The sequence below is a fragment of the Electrona antarctica genome (genome assembly GCF_951216825.1).
Source record: "Electrona antarctica genome assembly, chromosome: 7".
Classification (NCBI taxonomy): Eukaryota; Metazoa; Chordata; class Actinopteri; order Myctophiformes; family Myctophidae; genus Electrona; species Electrona antarctica.
In genome coordinates, this window is record NC_136812.1 from 33,455,490 (window position 1) to 33,481,784 (window position 26,295).

At 43.2% G+C, this 26,295-nt stretch overlaps 1 protein-coding gene across 1 annotated transcript in view; it reads left to right on the top strand.

Annotated features, from left to right (window-relative positions):
• Positions 1 to 2,689: 2,689 nt before the first annotated feature.
• LOC306926936 (uncharacterized protein) overlaps positions 2,690 to 26,295 on the top strand; it is a 190,678-nt gene continuing 167,072 nt past the window's right edge. The window contains exons 1-3 of the mRNA XM_079506453.1: positions 2,690 to 2,803; positions 4,783 to 4,830; positions 19,330 to 19,380. Coding sequence (XP_079362579.1) covers positions 4,788 to 4,830; positions 19,330 to 19,380 — 94 coding nt within the window. The 5' untranslated portion in view covers positions 2,690 to 2,803; positions 4,783 to 4,787. The remainder of the gene's footprint in view (positions 2,804 to 4,782; positions 4,831 to 19,329; positions 19,381 to 26,295) is intronic.

Genomic DNA, 26,295 nt, shown 5'->3' on the forward strand with positions numbered 1-26,295 from the left:
TCTCTTCCGTGCAGTTTGTTCTTGGTGTGTCAAACCCTCCTCTCTCCACAGCAGTCAGAACTGTCAAAAAGCCTGACACATGTCCTGTCTCCTCTTCCGCAGCAGCGGTATGTAATACTCACTGTGGAGCTGACATCACAGCACTGTAGGCTACATCATGCCCTAGTGATTGGTACTATCATAGAAAGTAGGCATCATCGTAGTCGCTGATGTGCAGCTTTCTTGTTTTAGCCGGCAGAGGTGTGACAGGACTTGTAACGTGTATAGACAGCCTGAAGCCTAGCAAGTCAGATGTAATTGTCACATTTGACCCGTGAATGACTTCTCAGGTATACCGTTGCAACTGTGCAGCTTTATTAACAAGGCTGTGGATCAAAACGTCTGTTATTTTTGCAAATTTGCACAGAACTTACAGTAGCCTCAACATTTATGCTCCATCACACGTAATGCAACACAACACGTTGAGATCTGATATTTTAAGTTTGCGACAACATTGTAGAAATCAGACAACGGTAAATGTCCAATATTACATTTTTGTTTTTTTGTTTTTTTTTACTGCATCTGATGCTGAAAAACATGAAACACAAACAAAATCTAAAATGTATCGGAGTAGAGTTTAGAAACAGAATAACCAATTAAATAAACATCATATTTTTCTTTTCTTTAAAAAACGTTTACATTCAAAATAAAGAAAATGTGGCATATGATTTCACAGACTATCATCAACATGTTCCAGTTTCAATTTGTGGTGACATTAGCTAAAATACTGGCCCTGTCTAGTATAGACTGATTTCAGATGCACTGAACGTACCTACAATAGTATAACATGGTGGTCAATAAGGCAAAACGGGGAGTGAATGGAAAGTAAGGCTTTATATATATTCATAGTAGTGGATGGGTGTCACACACCAAAAATAGCCAATCTACAAGCTGACATGATGGAACAATGGAAACAAGTCCCCTGGAGCTTTTTGACTGTACTACCGTACTGTTAACAAACCTGTTAAATCGGCACTGTGTCACTTTTCTTGTTATTTCACTTTCAAACGTGTCTGAATCAAGACATTTAAATAACCCCAAATATGTTTGAAAGTGAAATCCCTTTAATACAATATGGGCTCCATTTTCATTCGATCATTCTAAATACACTGTTTGGGGATTTAGCAGTGTGGAAGGGGTGTTCCCTCACTAAAGTTGGTATTTTGGTTACCTGTCTAAATCCCTAAAACACCTCCGTTACCCATTAAATTATGCACATACATACATAGGTACATACATACATGTGGTTTGGGCGTTACAATAATTAAACCAATCAAGAGATCCCTTATCCGTTGCCCGTTATGCCCAGTTCTATATTGCTTCATAGCCTTACAGTCTATAGCCCATGGAAGATGTGTTGCCTTGAAGTCTCACTTCAAACTGAACGAGCAAATGGAATCGTGCACACTGCACAATGCCTGGCACAAATAACTTTGACTATACAATTAAACACAATGGACACAAGGAAGTGGCAGGCACTCACTTCTGCTGATTATAGGAACATTACAAAGAGATGCAATAGAATAGGAGAATAAGGAGAGATGAAGCAGCCTACTCCGTGGACATCTCCATTGCAGCCAGGCACGCGGTGCGCACCGCTCTACCAAACTATATGGCATGCGGCTTACGGGTGCTTTTAAACTCCACTATCGCCTTCCCAAATGTGTGTGACAAAAATAGCAATTAAGGGGAAAGCGTGCCAACACGCCCATGACCACACCTCTAGGCGCAAATACCGGTGTCGGCAAAATAGATAGCGGGTGTCGCTGGACCAAAATACCATTAAGGGACAGAGCAAGCTCCTATACTCGTAATTTCCGGGCAGCGGCTGACTTGCAGGCCGCGTCGCGGGTAACGGCGGCGACAAAAATGGAGCCCTATATCTTATAGAATAAGGGTGTTTGTATTTTGACTCCCTGCTTTTCTCTTTCTAGACATTTAGAGTGTGTCAAATGTCATGTGCCTAGACACAGGGGGCTCCATTTAGAGTGTCAAATGTCATGTGCCTAGACACAGGGGGCTCCATTTAGAGTGTGTCAAATGTCATGTGCCTAGACACAGGGGGCTCCATTTAGAGTGTCTAATGTCATGTGCCTAGACACAGGGGGCTCCATTTCCGTCACCGCTAAACCCCTTATCCCTAAACTTCTTTGCCTTTTTGTTGTATTTTGAAAAGCATTTTTGAATAGTTCAACTAGCCAATCTACATTGACACGTTGTGAGCTTGTAGACTGGCCATTTTAACTATTCAAAAATGTTTTGCAAAATAGTAAAAAAAAGGCAAAGACGTTTAGGGATAAGGGGTTTAACGGTGACAAAAATGGAGCCCAGGATCTGACACGAATTTGGACATGATGGTCAAGATTCTATTTATCCCCTGAGCAAGCAGGCAGGCTCTATTAGCTCAATGATACAAATGTCAGCACTTAACCGGGATCATATCCGGGGTAGAAGAGGAAAGTTACCTACATTTTTAGTATTAAATCAATTCAATCAATCACACCACATTGAAGTGTGGCGTGAATTTGTAGATCTTCTCATGGATCATGAGTAGGTGAATCAAAATATAAGGCAAAATAACACGAGTGAACAGGACAATTCTTAATGTTTGGCTACTTTGTTTTGTTCTTGACTCTGGTGACAGATGGAGTGGGAGATATTCTTACTGGGGCTCCAGCCAAGAAGGAGGAACGGGCCAACTTTACAGCATATTCCTGAGACGCTCTCCAGCACCTTCTGACAGCTCATTAGTCTCACTTCCAAGGTACTGGCGCACAACAAATGCTGATGCCTAGAAGACGCATGCTTTTGAAGCAAAGCTGTCTTTGAAATGGTGCTTTATTCCACCACTTGTATATGACAGAGAGGTACAGTTGTGCTATGTGTGGTGTGTGTGTGTGTGTGTGTGTGTGTGGGGGGGGGTGTATACAAATACAATATATATACAATTCATAACCTAATATGTCATGTCAAGTGTTTCCACCATTTTTTGAAAAGTGGCCCAACCAATCCTAGCGTTGGGTCTAAACAAGTGAGAAATCATTTTGGATCGTAGAGGGACATGTTAAGATTGGCTAGTAAACATGGCACTGTTCATTGTCAAATGTTGCCAAATATGTTTATATATTCATGAGTGATGCCAGGAAATTAAAACCGATCCATCAGTATCAATAGTTTACTGCAAACTTGACAGTACAACATATTAGTTGTAATTGCCAGTATTAATATATGTCAAGTATTGACTATTGCTATATTGCTATTGAACTAGAAAGAGTTCTGGGCAGGGTGGTTTGAAGTAGGACAATCACAGTGAAGGACAATCACATAATCAGAATCTGTTCATTTGCATTGCTCATGTACGTAGCTAATATATCAAATAGGAAGCGGGGAAATATACGTCAGATTAAAGAAAATAATCTGACTTGTGTGAAGTGAGGGGTGCCTGGTAATGTTTGTTTAGGTGCTGTAAACAAACATTAAGTCCATAGACTTGACTACCACATGACGACATAACTATAACTAAAAATACATCGCATGGATGCACCTGGGACGTATCCTCAGTGATGTATCCCAAGGTCATCAGGGTTTCGGGTCTACCAACATCATAGGCGACCCAGCCGTGGTTGATCAAATCCAGATTTACGTCCCAGTAGCTACCCTCAATCAGTCCATCAGGGAATGAGCAAGGCCACACAATCCGTTGCTCCGGACTGGGAGAACCGGATTCTGGCACGTGGCAGGACTAGGCTCTGTGGGTTGACTCCTGTCCGGGCCCCTCCTATGTCTCACCAGGTCCACTCCTGCTCTCACCAGTTTTGATTAACTTAAAGCAAAGAAATATAGCTATTTCTGGTTTCGGTGTGATTATTACATAGACAAAAGGTTGCATGATTTATAGGATGATAATAATTCCTGGACTTGTAAACATACACAGAGTATGTGAGAAGCTTTCAAAGTTGACTAAAAGTCAAAAAAATGCAGCAATTTGCTGATTTTCACCTCATTTTTGCATAATGTATGCTAATTAGGAAAGGTTCTATGACTTCGCAATGGTAACAGATTAATTTCTGGACATCAAACAAACATGGACTTAGACTCTTAGATCACCTTTATAAGTTACCTAGAAGCAAAGTTATTGCCATTTTCTGTTTTTGTCAATTAATTAGCTAATTATGATAATTAGACATGCTAAACCCAACAGAAACAATTGGAGACATGTTTTTTTTTTTGAATTCTGGGAACCCCAAGAATCAAGATATACCAGTCTCCAAAATCACGGAAAGTGATTGGCTCCCCTACTAAACTGTAACCCTCTTTATCAACTAGCCGGCCTAACCCAATCTCAAGATTATAGCAACATCATTACAAACCAGTTGAACACTTATAACTATAACTATGTTAAATGCATTAACTATGTTGACATTAACTCTTTTACCACTGAGATCGTCTTTTGACGCCTCCTGGTCCAAACGCCTATTTTAATATAAATTGATTACGGTTCACAACTGTGTTCTCTACGCGTTCGTAACAATCCGGTTCCGGTGCGATTAAAAGTTTAAAGTTTAAAATTACAAGTTTATCCTCAGCCTCTTGTTGCATAAATGACCTAAAGTAAATATTTCCAAGCACCCAAACTGTGTCCTGATGGGTTTAAATGTTTAAAACGAATACAAATGTTAAATAATCAATGTTTTTGTGGTTTTGCAAGTGGTTGAAGCACACCCATTTTATGCTTTTTAATAGGCCTGATGCACCGCTCGTGGTCAAGTCGGTCTGAACAAGAGTTGCCTGGTAAGTAACGATGCTGATCAGACTTTGAGAAACATTGGTATAAAATAATTAAACAATTTTGTTGTGAATTCACCCCTCATATAGAACATTGTGGTCTTCATTTTGACCACTTGAGGGAGACAGAGTACACGACACAACAAACCTCACATTTTCTATAGCCCTGTATTTCATGTCCCTGTCTGGCATTCAGTTATAGCCAATTATGGCCATTCCTTTTATACTGTTCAGGGAAGGTCAATCAATCTTATTTTATTGGGTTAGGAATGGGCACATTCTAAAATGTACACATACAACTGAACTCATGGATCTCAAATGTTTTTCTAAATTGTATTGTAAAATGTCATATCTAGACCATATCCTAACCTAAACATTGAGTGTCATAATAAAGACCAGGGTTTGAGACATATTGATGCTCTGAATACAGCCATAACCACCTTAAATACATTTTTCAAATATTATTTTAAAAACTTTTGGAACATAGCAGATCTACCAGCTCTCAACGCATTGCAATTATGCATTGTGAGCTTGGATATCAGTTATTTTAGCTATATTATGCTAGTGAATGAATTTTAGTGCCTTACAAATGACATACCTCCTGTTAAATAGGCTTGCACGTTCTACCTAATATAATAAGTATGACAATGTCACTTCAATGCAGGTAAAAAAGTGTCTCAAATAATTTGAGATCTGACAGTTTACGAGGGAAGATTATTCCTAAATGGGATGGACATACAGTACTTAAGCCCCATATACTTCGTTGTATGACAAATAGAGAGCTGCTACAACGTTTCAGAAATGTTTTACCTGTGTTTACATGTATTCCCCAGAATTGAGACGTACGCTAGGGTCCATGTGGTTAAACTATGACAATGTTTACTTCTGGGTTGTGGAGGGGTGTGAAGGTCCACTATTCGCGATCCCCACCAGCCAACATGCCACACTGTACGGATAAACATCCACATGCTAAAACTCTGTGAACTGTGAACCTGTAAATGTATGCATCGTATATACATACATATATACATGCACGTTGATAACGTCACGGAAACGTGAACCCAGGTGTACTGTATGCATAACCAAGAACAATTGCAGATTGTGTCAGACACTGCTCTATTTGCGTACTTATGTACGTTAGTACCCCCCCCCCCCCCCCCGCAACGGAAACTCATGAATGTGGAATGTTGACACCTGCTTTGCCGCTCTGCTACGTTGATACCTCAATCTGCATGACTTTACCTGCAAATGCTAAGCTACAGTACCAGCCCATAACCTGATGAAGTGTGTCTTTGGCTGTCCTTCACGTTTTACTGAATTAAAACATGGACGGTGGGTCACCCTGCTGTAAATCTCTTGAGCAGATGGCGGGAGTCATGTTTATCAAATATGCTACTGTATCCTGTGCAGATGCATTATTAGAGTAGAGGCACCGAGTTTGGAGCACTCGGTGACATACATGATGTCTTACGCACAGGGACACTGTCTCCTGAGAAGATGGCCTGGTGTCTCGGTTACAAGAAGCCTTTTGTCTCCTTGTCTGCGGATGCCATCACCTCTGCTCTCTCTCTCTCTTCCTCGCGCACTTGGAACAGCCACGCGTGATCTACGTGTGGCTAAGCTCCAGCAGCATGTACTGTGCACTGTAATAGTTGACGGTTCGGAAGATGAATCTCCCTAACTGCGTGAAATGACTTGCTCGTAATGTGGTCTAAAAGCCAGTATAGCAAGCCGCACCAAAACTGTGGGTCAGTAGTTGGATGCGATTATATATGTTGCTTTAATTAGACATTTTCAGAGGGCGACATCCCTTTGGATTAGTCTGATAAATGGCATAATACCATCATAAATGTATGTTTATTACGGTGATTGTGTTAATCGTTCCAATGTCATGATCCTGTTGTGAGGGAAGAATTAGGTTGTTATTGCCTTTAAAGCTAGGCCACATGTCACTGTATTACACTGTACGACCTGTAGGGGGCTATGTTGCACACCACTGTATAGTGACACATAGCCTATTGCCTTGTGGCAGCATACTCCTAACCTAACTCCTTCACTACAGCATACTCCTAACCTAACTCCTTCACTACAGCATACTCCTAACCTAACTCCTTCACTACAGCATACTCCTAACTAACTCCTTCACTACAGCATACTCCTAGCCTAACTCCTTCACTACAGCATAGTCCTAACCTAACTCCTTCACTACAGCATAGTCCTAACCTAACTCCTTCACTACAGCATACTCCTAACCTAACTCCTTCACTACAGCATACTCCTAACCTAACTCCTTCACTACAGCATACTCCTAACCTAACTCCTTCACTACGGCATAGGCTACTCCTAACTAACTCCTTCACTACAGCATACTCCTAACCTAACTCCTTCACTAAAGCATACTCCTAACCTAACTCCTTCACTACAGCATACTCCTAACCTAACTCCTTCACTACAGCATACTCCTAACCTAACTCCTTCACTAAAGCATACTCCTAACTAACTCCTTCACTACAGCATACTCCTAACCTAACTCCTTCACTAAAGCATACTCCTAACCTAACTCCTTCACTACAGCATACTCCTAACCTAACTCCTTCACTACAGCATACTCCTAACTAACTCCTTCACTACAGCATACTCCTAACTAACTCCTTCACTACAGCATACTCCTAACTAACTCCTTCACTACAGACCCTTGAAAGGTGCTTTGGTCCAGACTGTAGTGAGGAAACTTGGACTATTATTATACAAGGCTTTTTGAATAAAATATTTGGCTCACTGCCCTGAAAATGCCGTATTGGACGCCAAACTGCAACTGTTTGCATTTAAATAATGTACTGACAACTTTTCGAGGAGGAAAACCGGGGGAAATGATCGATAATAGAGACCTCACTTGGAGGTGGGGGTGGATACTTCATTATAGTGAGGAAGGAGGTTTTGCTTGTGCGGTCCCCGAAATAGATGTTAGCTATTGTTTTCAGAAGCATTCTAAAACAGTTATTTGTATTAAGCTACGTCTCACAGTACAATGTAATATATAGTGGAAATTAGCCTTACAGCTTGATCATAATGAATTACCCATTAGATCAGGAGAACATTTATCACCTTAATTCTACCACGTTGCTTAAAGCCTCATAAAAAAAACTAGTTATGCTCGAGTATAGCCTAGCTGTAAATAGGACTGGGAAATAAATATCTGGGATAATTGTGAGGGTGTACCGTTGCAGCCCCTAACACTGTCCGTTCTCACACCGGCCATATGGCCGTGTGAGCCTGGCTCTCAATGCCAGCCCTGCACTGTGCATACAGGCTAACAGCTTGGTGGACACATAATTAATTTGCCTCGGCGTCTGCCATTTATTTTCCAACCTACATTTTGTTAATTGGACAGAGGAGGTTAAAATCAAATGGATGTCTCTGGGTGTGTTAAGGCCACTAATTGCATGGAACCTGCGAGAGAGCCATCAGTGTGGGCTGCTTGCAGGAATAAACCCGGTTTATACTACAGCGCACAGCAGTGTCGCTCGCCAAAAAGACAACCTACAAGCTTGCAACGAGTCCAATCTGCGACATGTTGTGAGCTTGTAGATCTGCTATTTGTGGCGCACGATAGTACAAAGGAGCATAAATAACACATTACGGCGTCAGGGGTGATATTTGAGCTTGTCGGTGAGTGTGGGGGATATCACACTGAAAACATAATTCACTTCATTCACTCGTGCACTCAGTATGGGTAATACTATGAATCCTCAGGAGAACTTCGCACAATCACTGGCGATCACAACTGAACATTTGATGGCATTAATGTCACTTGCGACGGCCAGCAGGCTCTATACTATGCCTCTTTCCTGGAAAACGGCTTCAAAGAAGAAGCATTCTACAGCTGTGTTCTAGCTCCCATTTCCTTCATAAATGCATGAATAATGTTGGCTCTTTGGATTGTATGTGATGTGTAATCTCAGTTGGCCTGTGTTGTTTATAGCATAATGGATCATGACATAACCAGCCTCTCTCTCTCTCTCACACACACACACACACACACACACACACACACACACACACACACACTCTCTCCTTCTCTTGTGTGATGTGTGTGCGTCATTTTGCCAGTGTTGCCATTTAATTCACTAAGCCATAACTTCTTCCCTGTCCCCATAACCAAAGTTGAACCAGATTTAGAATATGAATTTAATCAAGATAATTGACTATTAAATACAAATGAAATTGGGGTCATGATAGGAAGTGTGTAAATCTAAGTGACACGTCGTGGGTTTTGTAGTTTGTAAACCGTAAAAGATGGAGGTTGTTAATATCTAAATTATCAAAGAAATGGAAGGCGTGCCGCGTGTTAGGAGAGAATCATTTAATGAGAAATGTTGACATGCGTGACATGACTTTGTCATGTGCTCAGCATGTACTCTTTACTAATCACTTACAACCACTTTCAACCAGCTGTTCCCATTTTGGGCATGTCATTATAAGTATAAAATGTTAAAAGTTTTCTAAAATGTAAAAAATAAAAAGAACTACATGTTCACAATGCATTGTATCGCAACATGTTGTGAAGTAAGTAAGTAAGTAGCCTTGCCGAGCCATGAGGCCCATAGGGCAGGAGCCTATCTCCTGTTTCTGTAGCGTGAGGCAGCTTGATGTACAAGTACACCCCCTGGACATGACGCTAGTATGTCACAGGGACTTACCCCCAATCCAACCCTTGATGCTGAGTGTCAAGCAGGGAGGCACTGGGTCCCATTTTTTAGAGTCTTTGGTATGACCCGGCCGGGGATTGAACCCCGACCTCCCAGTCTCAGGGCGGCCACTCTAACCACAAGGCCACTGAGCTGGTTCATGTTGTGAGCTTGTTGCTATATGTTGATAGCTTTGCTAATTTTGAAATAAGGTTAAGTGGTTAACTGTGAAAGGTCATTGAAGTTTGGTGCATGCATGGTGCATAGCTTAAGCGTTTTAGCATAAGAATACAAATGAGTTAAAGTTCAGTTAAATCAACAAACTTCTTCTCAGGTCTGACTTTTGTCCCAACAACTTTTGTGAACTTGACTTAATCTTTTTCTGTGGTTGAGGATCCTAAATCCATCGGCTCATGAGTGCTCAGGCATGGAAGCACCGCTGTAGGGGTTAACGACAATAGAAATGCATGTGGAGGTTTTATTGCACTCATCCAGCAGCGTTCAAGGGGATGATCCTGCTAGATAGTGCCTGCAGCACCAGCTGCGTGGAAGGGGTGCTTGTGCGGTGCCCCGAGAACTGAGCGAAACAGGGCATGCTGTCCGCGGCAGCAATCCCTAGTGTTGTTAATCACCCCCACACCCCTCTCCTTCTCGCTCTCTCTCTCGCTCTCTCTCGCTCTCTCTCTCTCTCTCTCTCTCTCTCTCTCTCTCTCTCTCTCTCTCTCTCTGTCTGCCTGCCTGTGTGTGTGTCTCTCTCTCTCTCTCTCTCTCCCTTCTCTCTTCCCCTGCACTGATTTGCAAGCACAGATTAATCAGAGCATGGGGGCCTTGATGAAATTTTGCTGTTATTGTTCCCAATTTTAGCAACATCTTTTATTGTCTTCATCATTCATTTACAGGAGGGGGGAAGGGGGATTGTGTCAATTATGCAAATGATGTTGCACACTTTTGCAGATTACTTCATTCGCATGCCATTGTCGGTGAGAATTTAATTATTAAATATTATTATGCTCATGTTTCCTTCAATTTTCGGGGGCTTTGTTTCAATTTGATCCCTCATGCAGCTGCTCGTCTCTCCGCTCTGAGCCAGAATCAAAGCAGGCTGCCGTGCCAAGGCCAAACAAACTCACCTCAATTTAATGATTTTGAAGTTAGACCCCCTTGTTCTCAAAACTGTGACTGGAGGAAGGCGGGGCACGTTCATTTTAACCAACTGGAATTGAATTTAAGTTTGCTCCAAATTGACTTCAGTTGGGCTGTGCCTAATGATATTTTAATCTCTTTTCTTTAATTCCTGGGAATTTGTTTTTCAAAGGCTTTGTCTGGCAGCAACACAGTCAGGGCTGAATAAAGAATACAGATTGGTGTTAGATCCCAGGGATGATAGTGAAATTAAAGCTTTTGTAGTCAACTGGTTCAGAGGGAATTGAATGTACCCTTGTTAGACAGTTCCATCCACAGTTCTTGTAGCCGTCATTGCCTTGCCTCCTCTGACATGATAAGTGATGCAATTTGACTAGGCCGGGCCAGCTTCTGAGACAGTGTTAATCAATTTACAGTCTCATTGAGCATGCATTTTATAGTTAAAAGGTGTGGCTGTGCTCATTTCCTTTTCGATTGCATAGTTTAGGAGTTTGGAATCCTACAGAAACAATATTTCATAGTCATTTTACAGAATATTTTTTATTTATGTACTACACTATAGTTTGTATGGTGAAGATAAAATATCGGAAAAAAATTGCAACATAGTGGCATTTGAAGACCTGCATGAGAATTCAGTGTTTCTTTGTGCACTTTGCAGCATATCCGCTGCCCTTGCCATTTCGCTGCACCACAGGGGAATAAGAGGTCTAAACTGTGCGACACTCCTTTTCCACAGGTTCTGCAGGACTCCTGAGAGAGCGTTTATCATGTGCCCACATCTTTACTCCCACGACCAGTAATGTTTTATAAACTTGGGCTCTATCAGTGACACACATACTGCAGATTAAAGAGTTGGCTCATGCAGAGTCCAGGCCTATGAAAAGGCATACGACAGCGCTGCGAGACAGGCTCACTGTGAGGGGAGTGGCTTGGTTCATAAGGGGTTGGGTGGGGGAATAACCCGAGGACTACTTTCTCTCTGATTACTCATTGACATTTTCCTGCCTCGTGGCATGCTTGCATTTCTGACAGTTGCTCCCGTGGTGGGGGCATTCACCGGCATGTCCGGCGCCGCCGCGCTCCTCATGTTGGCCGCGGCCATGGCTGGGAGGAACAGCTGTCTGCACTAACGAGGCCGTAACCACACAGACCAGCGAGGCGGCGTTGAACGAGCGGACCAGAGCAGCACTCGCGCTCTGCTCCATAAGGCCCCAGGATACATAAACAATGACTTAATGAGAATGCGTGCCATTACAGTAATTAACACAGCTCATGTCAAGCACTGTCAGCTTTCAAGAGTTTCACTAAGGTCTTGTGTTACACTAAAAGGGCTGGCATGCAATGACCAGAGGCCCTGCCTGGGAACAGTCTGCCTTTACATGGAGTGTAGTAATGGAGTAACCTGATTTAATACAAAAATAATTTAAAAAAAACAATTATGTGGCATGGCCATAAAACATCATTTATTCCGCTAGGCACAAGCAAATCCTTTTTCTCAGACATTATAACATGTTGTTAATATGTAATGTTATTGAATACATGTGTGGCTTTAAATATGCCTGGAAATGTATCGCTGTACACTGCACAGCAACAAATAGTTACCCCTTTGCAGTGTTAAAGGGAATTTCCCCTGCAAGCAACGTTCAGATAATTTGACAGATTAAGGCTTAACTGATTACGTCTCCTTATGTGGATGGCTAAAGTGATCTGTGTACATAAACAGTGGCAGCAGGTAGCTGGAGCCTTGGTCAGAAAGGTGAGTGGGGTTAGGGCTCTATGGAGCATGGTCAGTAGGGTTAGGGTTCCATGCTGGAGCATGGTCAGTAGGGTTAGAGCTCTATGGAGCATGGTCAGTAGGGTTAGAGCTCTATGGAGCATGGTCAGTAGGGTTAGAGCTCTATGGAGCATGGTCAGTAGGGTTAGAGCTCTATGGAGCATGGTCAGTAGGGTTAGAGCTCTATGGAGCATGGTCAGTAGGGTTAGAGCTCTATGGAGCATGGCCAGTAGGGTTAGAGCTCTATGGAGCATGGTCAGTAGGGTTAGGGCTCTATGGAGCATGGTCAGTAGGGTTAGAGCTCTATGGAGCATGGCCAGTAGGGTTAGGGCTCTATGGAGCATGGTCAGTAGGGTTAGGGCTCTATGGAGCATGGTCAGTAGGGTTAGAGCTCCATGCGGAGCATGGTCAGTAGGGTTAGGGCTCCATGCTGGAGCATGGTCACTAGGGTTAGGGCTCTATGGAGCATGGTCAGTAGGGTTAGAGCTCTATGGAGCATGGTCAGTAGGGTTAGGGCTCTATGGAGCATGGTCAGTAGGGTTAGGGCTCTATGGAGCATGGTCAGTAGGGTTAGGGCTCTGGAGCATGGTCAGTAGGGTTAGGGCTCTATAGAGCATGGTCAGTAGGGTAAGAGCTCTATGGAGCATGGTCAGTAGGGTTAGGGCTCTATGGAGCATGGTCAGTAGGGTTAGGGCTCTATGGAGCATGGTCAGTAGGGTTAGGGCTCTATGGAGCATGGTCAGTAGGGTAAGAGCTCTATGGAGCATGGTCAGTAGGGTTAGGGCTCTATGGAGCATGGTCAGTAGGGTTAGAGCTCTATGGAGCATGGTCAGTAGGGTTAGAGTTCTATGGAGCATGGTCAGTAGGGTTAGAGCTCCATGCTGGAGCATGGTCAGTAGGGTTAGGGCTCTATGGAGCATGGTCAGTAGGGTTAGAGCTCCATGCTGGAGCATGCTCAGTAGGAATAGGCCTACACTACAGTACAGTATGTCTCTGGCCTGACTATGTAGAGAGCTACGTATACCTATGAGCTCATTGTGTATTATTGTAGATAATACAAGAGAGACCTAGTGGCATTTCCCTTTAAAGGGAAACTACCTGCCTGGCAGTGCATCACAGGTTCGGGTCGCGGTCCCGATGACCTTTGCTGCGTGTCACCCACCCCCCTGTCTCTCTCCCCATTTCCTGTCACACTACTGTAATCTATCAATAATAAAAAATCAGACCCGTCTGAACTAAGTGGTGCTGTTGGGGTGTCAGACTATATTGGTTATCTGACTAATGGTTGTCTGACTATTGGTTGTCGGGCTATTAGCTGTCGGACTATTGACTGTTGGACTATTGGCTGTCAGACTATTGGCTGTGGGACTATTGGCTGTGGGACTATGTAGTCTGTACTGTACTGTACTGTACTGTACTGTACTGTACTGTACTGTACTGCCTCTCATGCACCTGTACATGTGCTACACTGTAGTCTGTACTGCTCTGTGCTGGTGTTACACTGACACTAAAAACTCAGCGTCCCATCATGCACCTGTGCACAGTGCACCATTTTGTCACCTGTTGGTACAGACACACATTGCTGTTCCTTGGAGTGGCTGCACCACTCAAAAATCACACTTGTGTGGGCGCTCTTATCATACAGTACATCACATTCCGTGCTCAGCCAATCACATTCTGTGCTCACACACACACACACACACACACACACACACACACACACACACACACACACACACACACGTGCATAGGAGGGGCTAGCGTCCCTCAAAAGAAAAATATAATAAAGGGACTGCCATGATTTTCAATATAACCCTTTGTTGTTATAGTTGAAAAGGTTCAAATTGAGCAGCCAATTTTACTAGTTTAAATTAAATTGTTTGAAACAACTCCTGGGGATTATCTTCATAATGGGTTCCACTTGTTAACAATCTAGCGACAGTACATTATGCTACATTGCTAGAGAAATGTATAATAGTGCGGCGGTTAAGCTCATCTATGGAAGGTATTGTGCATTTTATGACTAAAGCATGAAACTTTCTACAGTGTTTCTATATACTATGAAGTTTGTTTTCAGACGTGGAACCACTTCTGAGTTGATGTCTGTAACTTGTCAGAGGGCGTACACATATTGTGTTGTCAAAAACATGCATTTTTCCCTTTTTTGCAGGCACAAAGACAGTATATCAATAAGAAGAGTTCTGGAACCCACTAGTCATCATAAAATTGCTTTAATAGGTTAAATCAACAGTAGAAGATATGTCAATTGGGTTCCATGGGTCATTAGGTCACACAAACACCTCACATAAACACAGACACAAAAATCGGATTTTCAACCATTTGTGTTCAATTGGATAGAGCATTTGACATCTCTTCTTAATATATCCTATTTGCAGTAAAGAGTGTCTACCATGCAATGGCATTATTAGAGAGGCCTAACAGTCTCCTGAGCATGAACAAAGGGCAGTACACTTGAGGGCAGACTTTTTGCACTTGCATCGCTTCGTGCACCCTTTCTTGCAACCACAATGTATCAGTTCATAGCAGCTCTGTGAGGCTTCTGGAAGGGTGGTCCACAGTGGCTGCCATCCCAATTCTTCTTTCACCCAGCCCCAATCAGAAGGGCTTGGCAGCTGAGGGTCAGGTTCCAAGGCTTTGTACCAAACATTGGCCTGATAGGTGGCCCGTTTGATGTGTTGCTCTAGTGCAGCCTTCGTTGGTGGCATGTTCTCCGGAGCTCTGGTTTTCTGAGTGAAGAGCTGTTTCCTAGCTTCATTTACCTCTGTGGTTTCACTTGTCCTGTCATACATCAGTACGACAAAGCGCTCCAATCGTGACTTGGACAGCTCACTCAAATTACTCTGCATCTGCATGAGCTCATCGAAAGCATCAGTAACTTCAGGGAAAGCCTTCCAAGTCTGCCATGCTGTTTTCTTTCCTCTTCCAGCAAACGCTGAGACTGTGTCACATCCTGTGAGTGCGTGGAACAATGGTAGAGCAGCACAGGTACTTGGACCCAACTTGTTGGCTATTTGATGAACACCAATATACCTGAGGTTGGTTCCACTACCAAGAGCAATCCACATTTCCTCTGGCTTGATCGTCCTGAACATGGCCACGGCCAGGACGACAACATCGGTGTCAACAGTACGAATAGTCACCTTCTTGCAACCCTTCTGAACAGCATCTGACACATGCAGAAGCAAGCGTGTGTCTGCTTCCTCGTGAGAACATGGGGTGAGATTTGTTATGTCACACTGGGCAGGAGTACAGAGCACCATTTTGCCATGGGTTGCGTAAACTTCTTTTCTCTCAGCTACTGCGATGGAAATGACTTGCTGAGAGAGGAATCCAAACAATTCTGTTTTGTTCTCATCAACACGCAGGAAGTCTTTCCAATGCTTTGGCAGTGCAGTGGTAGGCATCACCCGTCTCCTGATTCCCTTCCCTCTCTTCTGTCGGGTGGTTCCTTTCAGACTATCTGGGATATAGATATCCCAGACAATATCAAGACGCTTTGTTTTCTCAAGCTGGGATTTTACATATGGCACAAAGACACTATCTGCATAGTCCTGGAAGGTCTTTGCTGTACCAGGATTCAGCATCTGGACCACAGCTGCACCATCAAGGAACACAGCATCAACCACAGGAGCAGGTTGTGAGTCAGTGTCATCAATAATTATGCAGTGCAAGAGGTCTGCTTTTGTACCAAGCCGCATCTTCCCTCCTTGTGATAAAGATGGTGGTGCTTCCTGGTTTTCGTGGCTGAAGAACTGATCCAGATCGCCATCACGAGTTTGGCAAGCCACATACAGCCGTGAGTAGAGATGGCAATCACGCTTCAGTGCTTCAAGTTGTATCTTCTGCTTTGACTGTGTTTTCACTGGTGGGCAGCTGAATAGAGGCAATTTGTTCTTGGGCAGGGGATCTGTGACTGACTTTGTTTGCTGCTCCAGGCGTTCTTCCACAAAGGTCTTGTACTGTTGTGCACCAAGGGACTCCACTTTCCTTACTGTGTCTGCAACTGGTGAACTCATGATGTCTTTAGAGTCAAGCACAAGGAGATCCTGACTCTCTTCAAGAAATGGGTTCCCCATCTCTTCGATCACGGCTGTGAGGCATCGAACATGCTTTTTAAAGGTTTCTTGCACTGCTGGTTTCTGCTCGTGGTGACGATATTCACTTTCTGGGGTGCTTTTATTCTCAAAATCTGTAGTCATTCTGGCAATTTCTGGACCTGCCACCATCCAGCGATGCAGTGCCCCAGGATTCTCTGTCAGGCCAACTGCTCCACCAGATCCTTTGATGAGTGCGTTGTTCTGTTCGTGGCAGTGGTCAATTGCCATAGCGGAAAACTTGTGACTTGTTTTATGCACAACAAACTTTCCGGCACGGAACTCATCCAGGATGGCTGGATGTTTATCAGAGAGGACCATCATGTCACGGACATGCACTGATAGCCACCTGGAGTAGTGAGTGTGGTCCAGAGCAAACATCCAGGGTAGAAGCTGTGTGAGGGTTTCCACATAGAGCTCGAAGTTGCCCTCCCGCAGTGATCTGACGTACATGAGCACTTTTCTGAGTTTTTCTTTTTTTTGAGAGCCTGCTAGCTTGTTGCAGAAGAAGCACACCCCGTCCTTAGTACAGACATGGCTGTCAGTAGACCGAGTCGGAAGTTTGGGTACTACAGACTGTTCCACCTCTTCTGACGACTTCCGCCGTCGCTGCAGTTTGGTTTGACTGTATCTTACTCGACAGGACTTGTGCCACTGTGCCCTGTTGGTCATCAATGTGGCTTCTATGCCATTCCCATCATCCAGCCTATCCAGGTCCAGCTCAGCGGGTATCTGTCCAAATTCTTGGAATTCAAGAAGATCCCTGGCCAATGACACATAACCAATACCTACTGGTGGCTTGCTTGAGCGGGCAGGGCATTGCAAAGCTTCCTTTGTTTCCACTTGGCAGATGGCACAGAGTTCCCAGTTAGTGGGGCAATGCAGCTTCTTAGATGTAGAAGGCTGGGTTGGATCAATCAGGATATGGCGTTTTGACATGATGCAGACACAGTGTTGTAATTGTCTGAAGAGTGTAGTCCGCCTTGTCAGTAGCTAGCTGACACACATCCTGTAGTGCACATGGACATAATATATTGTAGATGTAAGTATATATTGATATTATTTTACACATGTATTTATGTTTTTAACATATTTAGGCCTAGTGAGAAAAATGTCATTGACACCTTATTTGGATGAATTAATGGTGAAGGCTAAACATTACACAATGGCTAGCTAGTTGTTAGCTATAGCTAGCTAGCTGTATTTCACTCATCATCAACAACATCCATTAATCAACAGCTAGAAATAGTATTTGATCAATAAGAACATGACTCACATTCTCACCTGTCCATACATCAAAATGTCTCTTCTTCTCATGTGCACTCTTTTCAGGCTACTGTAAGTATATATTGGTATTATTGTACACATACATTTTTTTTTTTTTTTTACATATTTAGTGAGGAAAATGTCACTAACACCCTCTTTGGAGGAATTAATGGTGAAGATGTTGGAGGTTGATTTGCTAAACATTACACAATGGCTAGCTAGCTAGTTGTTAGCTAGATAGCTAGCTAGCTGTATTTCATTTAATAAATCATCAGCAACATTACACTCATCATCAACAACATTCCATTAATCAACAGCTAGAAATAGTATTTGATCAATAAGAACATAATTCTTACCTGTCCATACATCAAAATGTCTCTTCTTCTCATGTGCACTCTTTTCAGGCTACTGCCCTCTGCTGGTCTACTGCAGTAAAATCATGTTCCAAATGACAGCCATGACACACAAGGCCATGGCTGAGCAACTGGATGTGTTTATTAGAAGAAAACTGCCATTTTAACAAATATATATATTATTATAGTGGAGAATAATGGGACGAAAAGTGGAAATCTGCTATGCTGAGGTCAATGACCCCTCAAGGTCACCAGAGGTCAGTCAGAAAGTGGTTCCACGTCTGAAATCAAACCTTTAGGTGTGTAGATGATATTCTGAAAGTTTCATGCTTTAGTCATAAAATGCACAATAGGTTTGGTTAACTGCCGCACTATAATGATTATCAGCATAGTCCTGCTAAAACCGTGTGTGTGTGTGTGTGTGTGTGTGTGTGTGTGTGTGTGTGTGTGTGTGTGTGTGTGTGTGCGTGTGTGCGTGTGTGCGTGTGTGCGTGTGTGCGTGTGTGCGTGTGTGCGTGCGTGCGTGCGTGCGTGCGCGCGCTGGACCATGTATACACACTGCCAGTAGGCCACAGAAGTACCTCCACTTTTTAGAAAACCTGCCAAACCAAATTTGGAGTCATACAGTATGTGATAGATAACTGGGAGTTTCCCCGGTAGGACATGGCGTATGGAAGGAACACGTTATTCCAACCAGTTCCTTTCCCCATCAAGTGCCCCGGCTGACCAGGGGGAGGCAGAATAGAGACCAGGATTAACGAGGAATGTTTTTAAGCAAATGTTTACAAGGTTTTGGTTCCAGACAGACTGCTAGGCTGGAAGCAAGCTATGTTTGATGGTTTAATAATAGATTAAATAAGGTTTACTATTGCTTATTCCGTGGCGGCTGTGAATGCAAGAGTGAAATTATTTTTTTCTGAGGAAATGCTGTGACACACCGTCCAGTATAGGCTGTCATAGCATAGACAGAAATTGGAATTTTTGTCTGGGTTGCATGAGTCTGAAATATTTGTTTCTGTGATAATCAAAAATGAACAGAATGAGCATTTCTTTTTAATGTAATCTGTAAAACAAATATTTTGTATGTTTCTTATATTCCCAGTTTTGACAGTGATAGATTACGCCTCGTAAATGAGAATAAGTGTTTGTGTACTTTGTTTTGACAGAGAAATGGAAGACTCCATTGGGCTGGAAGGCAAGGGTGCCAAAACAAACAGGTTAGTTTCAATTACGAGTTTGTCTACAGATGTGTGACTATGAGCCAAGTGTGAAATAATACCAGAAGTATCCTTTAGGTTTTCACAGGATTCCCCAAACTAAATAAATGCCAAAGATTCTTGCTATAAAATTTGTCTTGTGCTCAAGACATTCACTAGAATAAAACAATTACATTTATAGGTATAAAACCATAAATGTTTTATTTTATATGCTCACATCTACAATAAGCTTAGTTCTACGCACATACAGTACTGAACACATGCATGAGTGCATGGACAATTTGCATGGACACTCCACGCACAAGAAGATTTATTTGTGCTCTTGGCTGGTGTCCCCTCGCATTTTCAGTGAACTGCATTGACCAGAAGTCTGGTCCAGAGAAAAGTCACGCACTGTGCGCGCAATAAAGTGCGCAAGTAGATGGTTTTTTGGTAAGCTTGAAGCAATACTGTACACAGCAGAACATTAGTAGTTGGTATTAAGTGACTGAATCTTTTATCTATTAAGACATGCAACATATTTTCAGGCAATGTTTGCAACTTTGGCACTTTAGTGACTCCTGTTGGCAACCAGCTGTAATACCTCTGCTCTGTCACCTGCACAATAAACCAAAGTCAAGTCCATCATGAGAACACAGATACTAAGAGCAATATTCCCTGCCATTGAATCAGCAAGAAGGTTGCAGAGGGGACTTTTTGCCCTGAAACAACACAGACAACAGGCTCTCAGGCTGAGAGAAAGGTACTAAATCCTTCGATAGGCTCCTTCGATAGGATTGGGAGATCCTAACCCCAAACATTGATTGATTTAATTTATTATTTCACAGTATGTAGAATGGGTACATTTCAAACAAAAGCCCAAGTCAATACGAAAACTGCTACTAGACACGAGTGTCACCTCCCCCATCTTCTGTTCTCTCCCCTCCAGGTAGGATTGCATCCAGCTCACTGATGTGCTATCAAAACCAATTGCTTTTATCTTATTGATCAGTATGGAGTGGTTTACGGTGTCAAAAGCCTTTTGGAGATCCAGCATGACCATGCCACAGTTTTTGCCAGCATCCACCTCTTGTTTGATGTGGTCGCTCAAATAGAGGAGGCATGTGTCAGTGGAGTGGGATGTTCTGAAGTCAAATTGGAATTCGTAAATTAGTTTTTTATTGACAAGATACTTTTCAACCTGTTCATAGACTATTTTTTTCATCACTTTCGTGATGTTTGAACAAAATCTGTAGGTGTACTGTCCAAAAAATGGTTTTGTACAAAGCGGCCTCCTGGTGGCGCTATAAGAGGCCAATGTGAAAACCTTGGTGCAGAGGTTCAGCTGTGGCTTTCAGGGAGTGTGTGCAGACTATGGCTGTGATCAAGCCAACGGACACACACACATCACACACAGACGGATGGACGGAGTGCAAAACATACTCTCTCCCCATGCCTTCGGCCTGGTGGAGACAATCTCGTGAATAGCTACTGTACCCCACTGTGCCATCCACGAGATTAGATTAAAACACGAAATTATGAGATTTTATTAATAAGAATTAATCCAGCATTACAAAAAAGTATATATATATATACGTTAGGGATGTCAAATGATTAAAAATTTTAATCAGATTAATCACAGGTTCAAAATGAATTAATCATGATTAATCACCATTTCGAACTACTATATATATATATATATATATACACACACACACACACGTTTCTAAATGTCTCACATCCCGCATATTCAAGCTCACAACGCGTTCCGGATGCGACGCGTTGTGAGCTTGCAGATCAACCATTCTCAGCATGCAACATATCGTACGACGAAGCACAAGTCAGGCTTCACTTCAATCACTTGAGAGCTGTGTTTAGTTGGCCGAGGCGACGTTACACAGCGCTCCTCGACGCAAAAATAATAAGCTATGGGAAGCTAGTTTTTACCGGCAGCGTGGCACGTTTAAAGGGGCTCCACCATGAATTTAAAATCAAATGTATTATATAAATGTTTCCCTTTAATTCCTCTTTATACCCACTGAAGCCTAAACAACCACTCAAATAATTCATTTTCGTCTCAGGAAAGTATTCCAGGCCATTTCAGCTGCAATACCAAAAATGTCCACACCCAAGCCCCCTGTCCTCCTCACCACTTATCCCCTCCCACCTCAGTCTCGGTGGGAGGGGTGGAAGGAGGGGGGCATGATTGAACCGTCGTGGGAGGAGGTGGGGAGAGAAAAAAAGAAGCGAAACAAGTTTGTTTCGTGTTGGAACTTGAGATAAGGGGGAAATTCTTCACGATGCAAATACAGAAATGATTGACAAAGTCAAATAGAATCTCTTTAGCTTAGTGTTTGGTTTTATTCATCCAGCTCCATGACAAGCCATTGGAATTACGAGTGGATCCCAGCAGGAATTATGTGAAATATATTGAAGCATGTCGTCTATTTTGTAACCCCGTGGTTATGGGGTAGCCTACAAAATGGGACGACCGGGGGTCAATTTCTTTACAGTTTACACTCAGGTGTCTCAACTTTGTATACGTGACATAACCCGCCTTAATTGCATTATATGCTGCATTTCATTCATACAGCACTAGTAGCCTAAACACGCAAACGCAGATCAGTCACCGTGGTGGTGATGAGAAAATAAAGTCTTGTTAGATTCGCCAATATTGTCCCAAGCTCAATGTCTCGTCAGAGTCGCCACAGGGATCTCACAACATGCAAGCCCTTTGTGTTTGTAGAGAGTTGAGACGCTCATTTTAATGCTCACAAATGATATGATTTATAGCAGGCCAGGAATTATGTTAAATATAGTCAGAAGAACCGATACGTTTTTGTAACGAGGAACCAAATGGACAGTTACCACTCAGTCCGCCGCCGTCATAATCTACGTGTAACTCCCCAACACCGGTGACTCTACAGATTACCTATATAATGTAATATGAGATAGGATAAATGTGTATATTTCACGATAATAGCCAATTGGCTGTCTGTCGATCTTGTGGAGTTAGATTCTGACGTTGACTGTGTTCAATAATTTAACTTCGCGCTTGTAACCAAATGAACCCGGCCGGCTCAGTTGACTTTATTTAACATAATTCCTGCTGCTATATATTTGTGAGCATTAAAATGAGCTATGTCTCTACAAAGGGCTTGTATGTTGCAGGATCCCTTTGGTGGATCTGTGAAAACGACATTTCCTTATTTTATTATCATCACCAGCCACCTTACATCGGCTATAAAGATGGCCAAATCAACCAAGGTCCCTGTATAGTGTAAGTGTATTGCCTACATTTTATATCTATAAGCGATGTTCTTGGTGGGAACCACAGTGCCTGACTGCCTGTAGGTCACCATAGTGCCTGAGTGCCTGTAGGTCACCATAGTGCCTGAGTGCCTGTAGGTCACCATAGTGCCTGACTGCCTGTAGGTCACCATAGTGCCTGTAGGTCACCATAGTGCCTGACTGCCTGTAGGTCACCATAGTGCCTGACTGCCTGTAGGTCACCATAGTGCCTGACTGCCTGTAGGTCACCATAGTGCCTGAGTGCCTGTAGGTCACCATAGTGCCTGACTGCCTGTAGGTCACCATAGTGCCTGACTGCCTGTAGGTCAACACACCATATTGCTTTACTACCGTATCCGCTGTCCCGAGCTGAAGCCAAAAGGTGATATGCACAAACGCACACATTCTTTTTGGTCAGCGGAACATCTCGTCGACCCACATAAATATAGTCCATCCACTTGTTCTAATGTCCTCGTCCTTAGTTGGGATAATATGGAGTCTAGAAACTTGTAGAGTTATTCAACAGCCTAAAACAGCAGACACTGCGAGTGCGACTAAAAACAACGGTGGTCGATCCATGCATACCAATGACTTAAAGGTGGGACGGACTATTCAAATTGGTCTCCGAATCTGACGTCATATTTGGAGAGAATCTGAGAGGGCCCATTCAGACACGCCCATTCAGACACACTCAGAAAATCCCAGATTTCTCAATGAAGGTCTGACTGGTGTAGAAATACACCGGGAAGCCTAAAAACACAAAGGGACAACACTGTGGGTCAAGACTGTGCATGCGTTAATTGCGTTAAAATATTTTAACGCAATTAATTAACGCAATTGGTTAATGTGATCATTTTGACAGCCTTAATATATATATTTTTTTTTGTACTCACATGGTAGAAACACCTAGATCCGACGGGCACGCAGCTGCACGCACGCTTAATAGTCATTTTTCTCCTCAAAATGAGACAAACCACTACGATCTTTGGGAATTGGGACCTTATAGAACTCTAAACTTTCATTATGCGTAGACACAGCCTAGAATGAGGATGTGGTTCAAATATGGATGGCTATCACTTCCGGGTCGGGAAGTGGTATCTTCTTCTGTGTTTTTCGCGCATTGGCCTAATGTAGAAAACTTTTAAGAAATATTGAAAATAGATCTACAGTACAGGCTCACAGATAAGCTTGAGATGAGATAATCTTGTAGATCATTATTTTTCTTTTGCATTCTTGAAAAGTGATTAAGTGGGTAATTCATGATGTAGTTTTGTATGTTTGCATCTTTTACTTGAGCTGAAAGGTTTGGGAACCCCTGGTAGCACCAGCCTAGTTGATGGTCTTGCAGTGAGACTAGGGAACCCCTGGTAGCACCAGCCTAGTTGATGGTCTTGCAGTGATACTAGGGAACCCCTGGTAGCACCAGCCTAGTTTATGGTCTTGCAGTGAGACTAGGGAACCCTTGGTAGCACCAGCCTAGTTGATAGTCTTGCAGTGAGACTAGGGAACCCCTGGTAGCACCAGCCTAGTTGATGGTCTTGCAGTGAGACTAGGGAACCCCTGGTAGCACCAGACTAGTTGATGGTCTTGCAGTGAGACTAGGGAACCCCTGGTAGCACCAGCCTAGTTGATGGTCTTGCAGTGAGACTAGGGAACCCCTGGTAGCACCAGCCTAGTTGATGGTCTTGCAGTGAGACTAGGGAACCCCTGGTAGCACCAGACTAGTTGATGGTCTTGCAGTGAGACTAGGGAACCCCTGGTAGCACCAGACTAGTTGATGGTCTTGCAGTGAGACTAGGGAACCCCTGGTAGCACCAGGCTAGTTGATGGTCTTGCAGTGAGACTAGGGAACCCCTGGTAGCACCAGGCTAGTTGATGGTCTTGCAGTGAGACTAGGGAACCCCTGGTAGCACCAGACTAGTTGATGGTCTTGCAGTGAGACTAGGGAACCCCTGGTAGCACCAGCCTAGTTGATGGTCTTGCAGTGAGACTAGGGAACCCCTGGAAGCACCAGACTAGTTGATGGTCTTGCAGTGAGACTAGGGAACCCCTGGTAGCACCAGACTAGTTGATGGTCTTGCAGTGAGACTAGGGAACCCCTGGTAGCACCAGACTAGTTGATGGTCTTGCAGTGAGACTAGGGAACCCCTGGTAGCACCAGACTAGTTGATGGTCTTGCAGTGAGACTAGGGAACCCCTGGTAGCACCAGACTAGTTGATGGTCTTGCAGTGAGACTACTTTTCATGCCATTGGGTGCAATTTGTAATGTACAAGCAAGAACAACTCGGCCTAACAGTGCGTTTTAACAGCGGGCGAGCATCGGCCGACACATCGCCTAATCGAAAAGATGAATCGGCCGTTCGCCTGCTATCGGCGGTAGTCGCTGGGTCCCATAGAATAATGCACTTCCGGAAAATGTGTCTGGCTGTCGCCCGCTGTTAAGACGTACTATTAGTAATTTAGTAGTATAGAAGTATTATATTGTGTAACGTTCAGCATTAGGATGTATTAAAGTCTGTATTTGTTTGCTTCCACCATCGTGACAACTAATCTCCCAAGGCTCTGCAAATGATCGCAGGCAAAGGAACAACTGAGTTCTCAGTTTAGTTTTCTTAGTTTTCAAATATGAGACTAATCCTAATATCACTTCCAGTGCAAAGTTGGATTTTATTTTATCAGAGAAGATATAATGATATTCTGTGTGGAGTTTGCATGTTCTCCCCATGTCCCCTAGGGTAGGTAGGTACCCTCACAAAAAGCATGCAGTTATAACGGTTGCAACAATAACAATTGAAGATATTATAGAAAAATGATGGGTCAGTGTAGAATAAAATCACAAAAGAAATCAGTAACTAAGTTTATCTGCAATTTATTAAAGCAAAATAAAGCAAAGTCCGTTCAGGAAAATCAATAATCCACAAATGGAAATAAAGTTCTTTATCCAGTGGTAGATATCCAATAAGATCCGAATAAGAATATAGCAAGACTTGTGGAAAATCTTCTTGCTCCCCAGTAGTAGTCTGTCTATCTCTGTTCACCTCCACTCTGGCCTGACAGAGTCACACTCTCCAGGTGGCACAAACACTCAATCAGCCTAGGTGAGCCTTGGGCGGGGCTTCTCAATCACTGCTAGTAGTCTTATAGCAACCGCATGCACTAACAGCCCTACCATGAACATCTCACTAGCTGCTTGTAGCACATAGTCCAGCAGATTAGTCGAAAATAATAAAGTACATCATAATTGAAAAATGCAAACAAAAAATACATAGAAACAATGTGACTCTGGGCACCGAGGTTACACAGTAATCCTGGTCTCTATACTGCCTCCACCTGGTCAGCCGGGGCACCTGATGGAAAGGAAATGACATGGTTGGAATAACGTGTTCCTTCCACACGCTACATCCTACTGGGGAAACTCCCCCCTGTCGGGTGATAAGAAGCGGTCTGCTCACTCCTCATGCATTGAAGTAAGCATTAGCTCAGTTCAGGGCTCTCCCCAGGTTGGCAGAGGGAGAGTAGTGCCCAGGAATACAGCTTAGGCACCAGGTGAAAAATGCGTTAAAATTAAACATTAGAGAAGATATGATTAATTTAAAGCTTATCTCTCAATGCGTAGATGCAGTGTTATACTCTATTAGCATGGT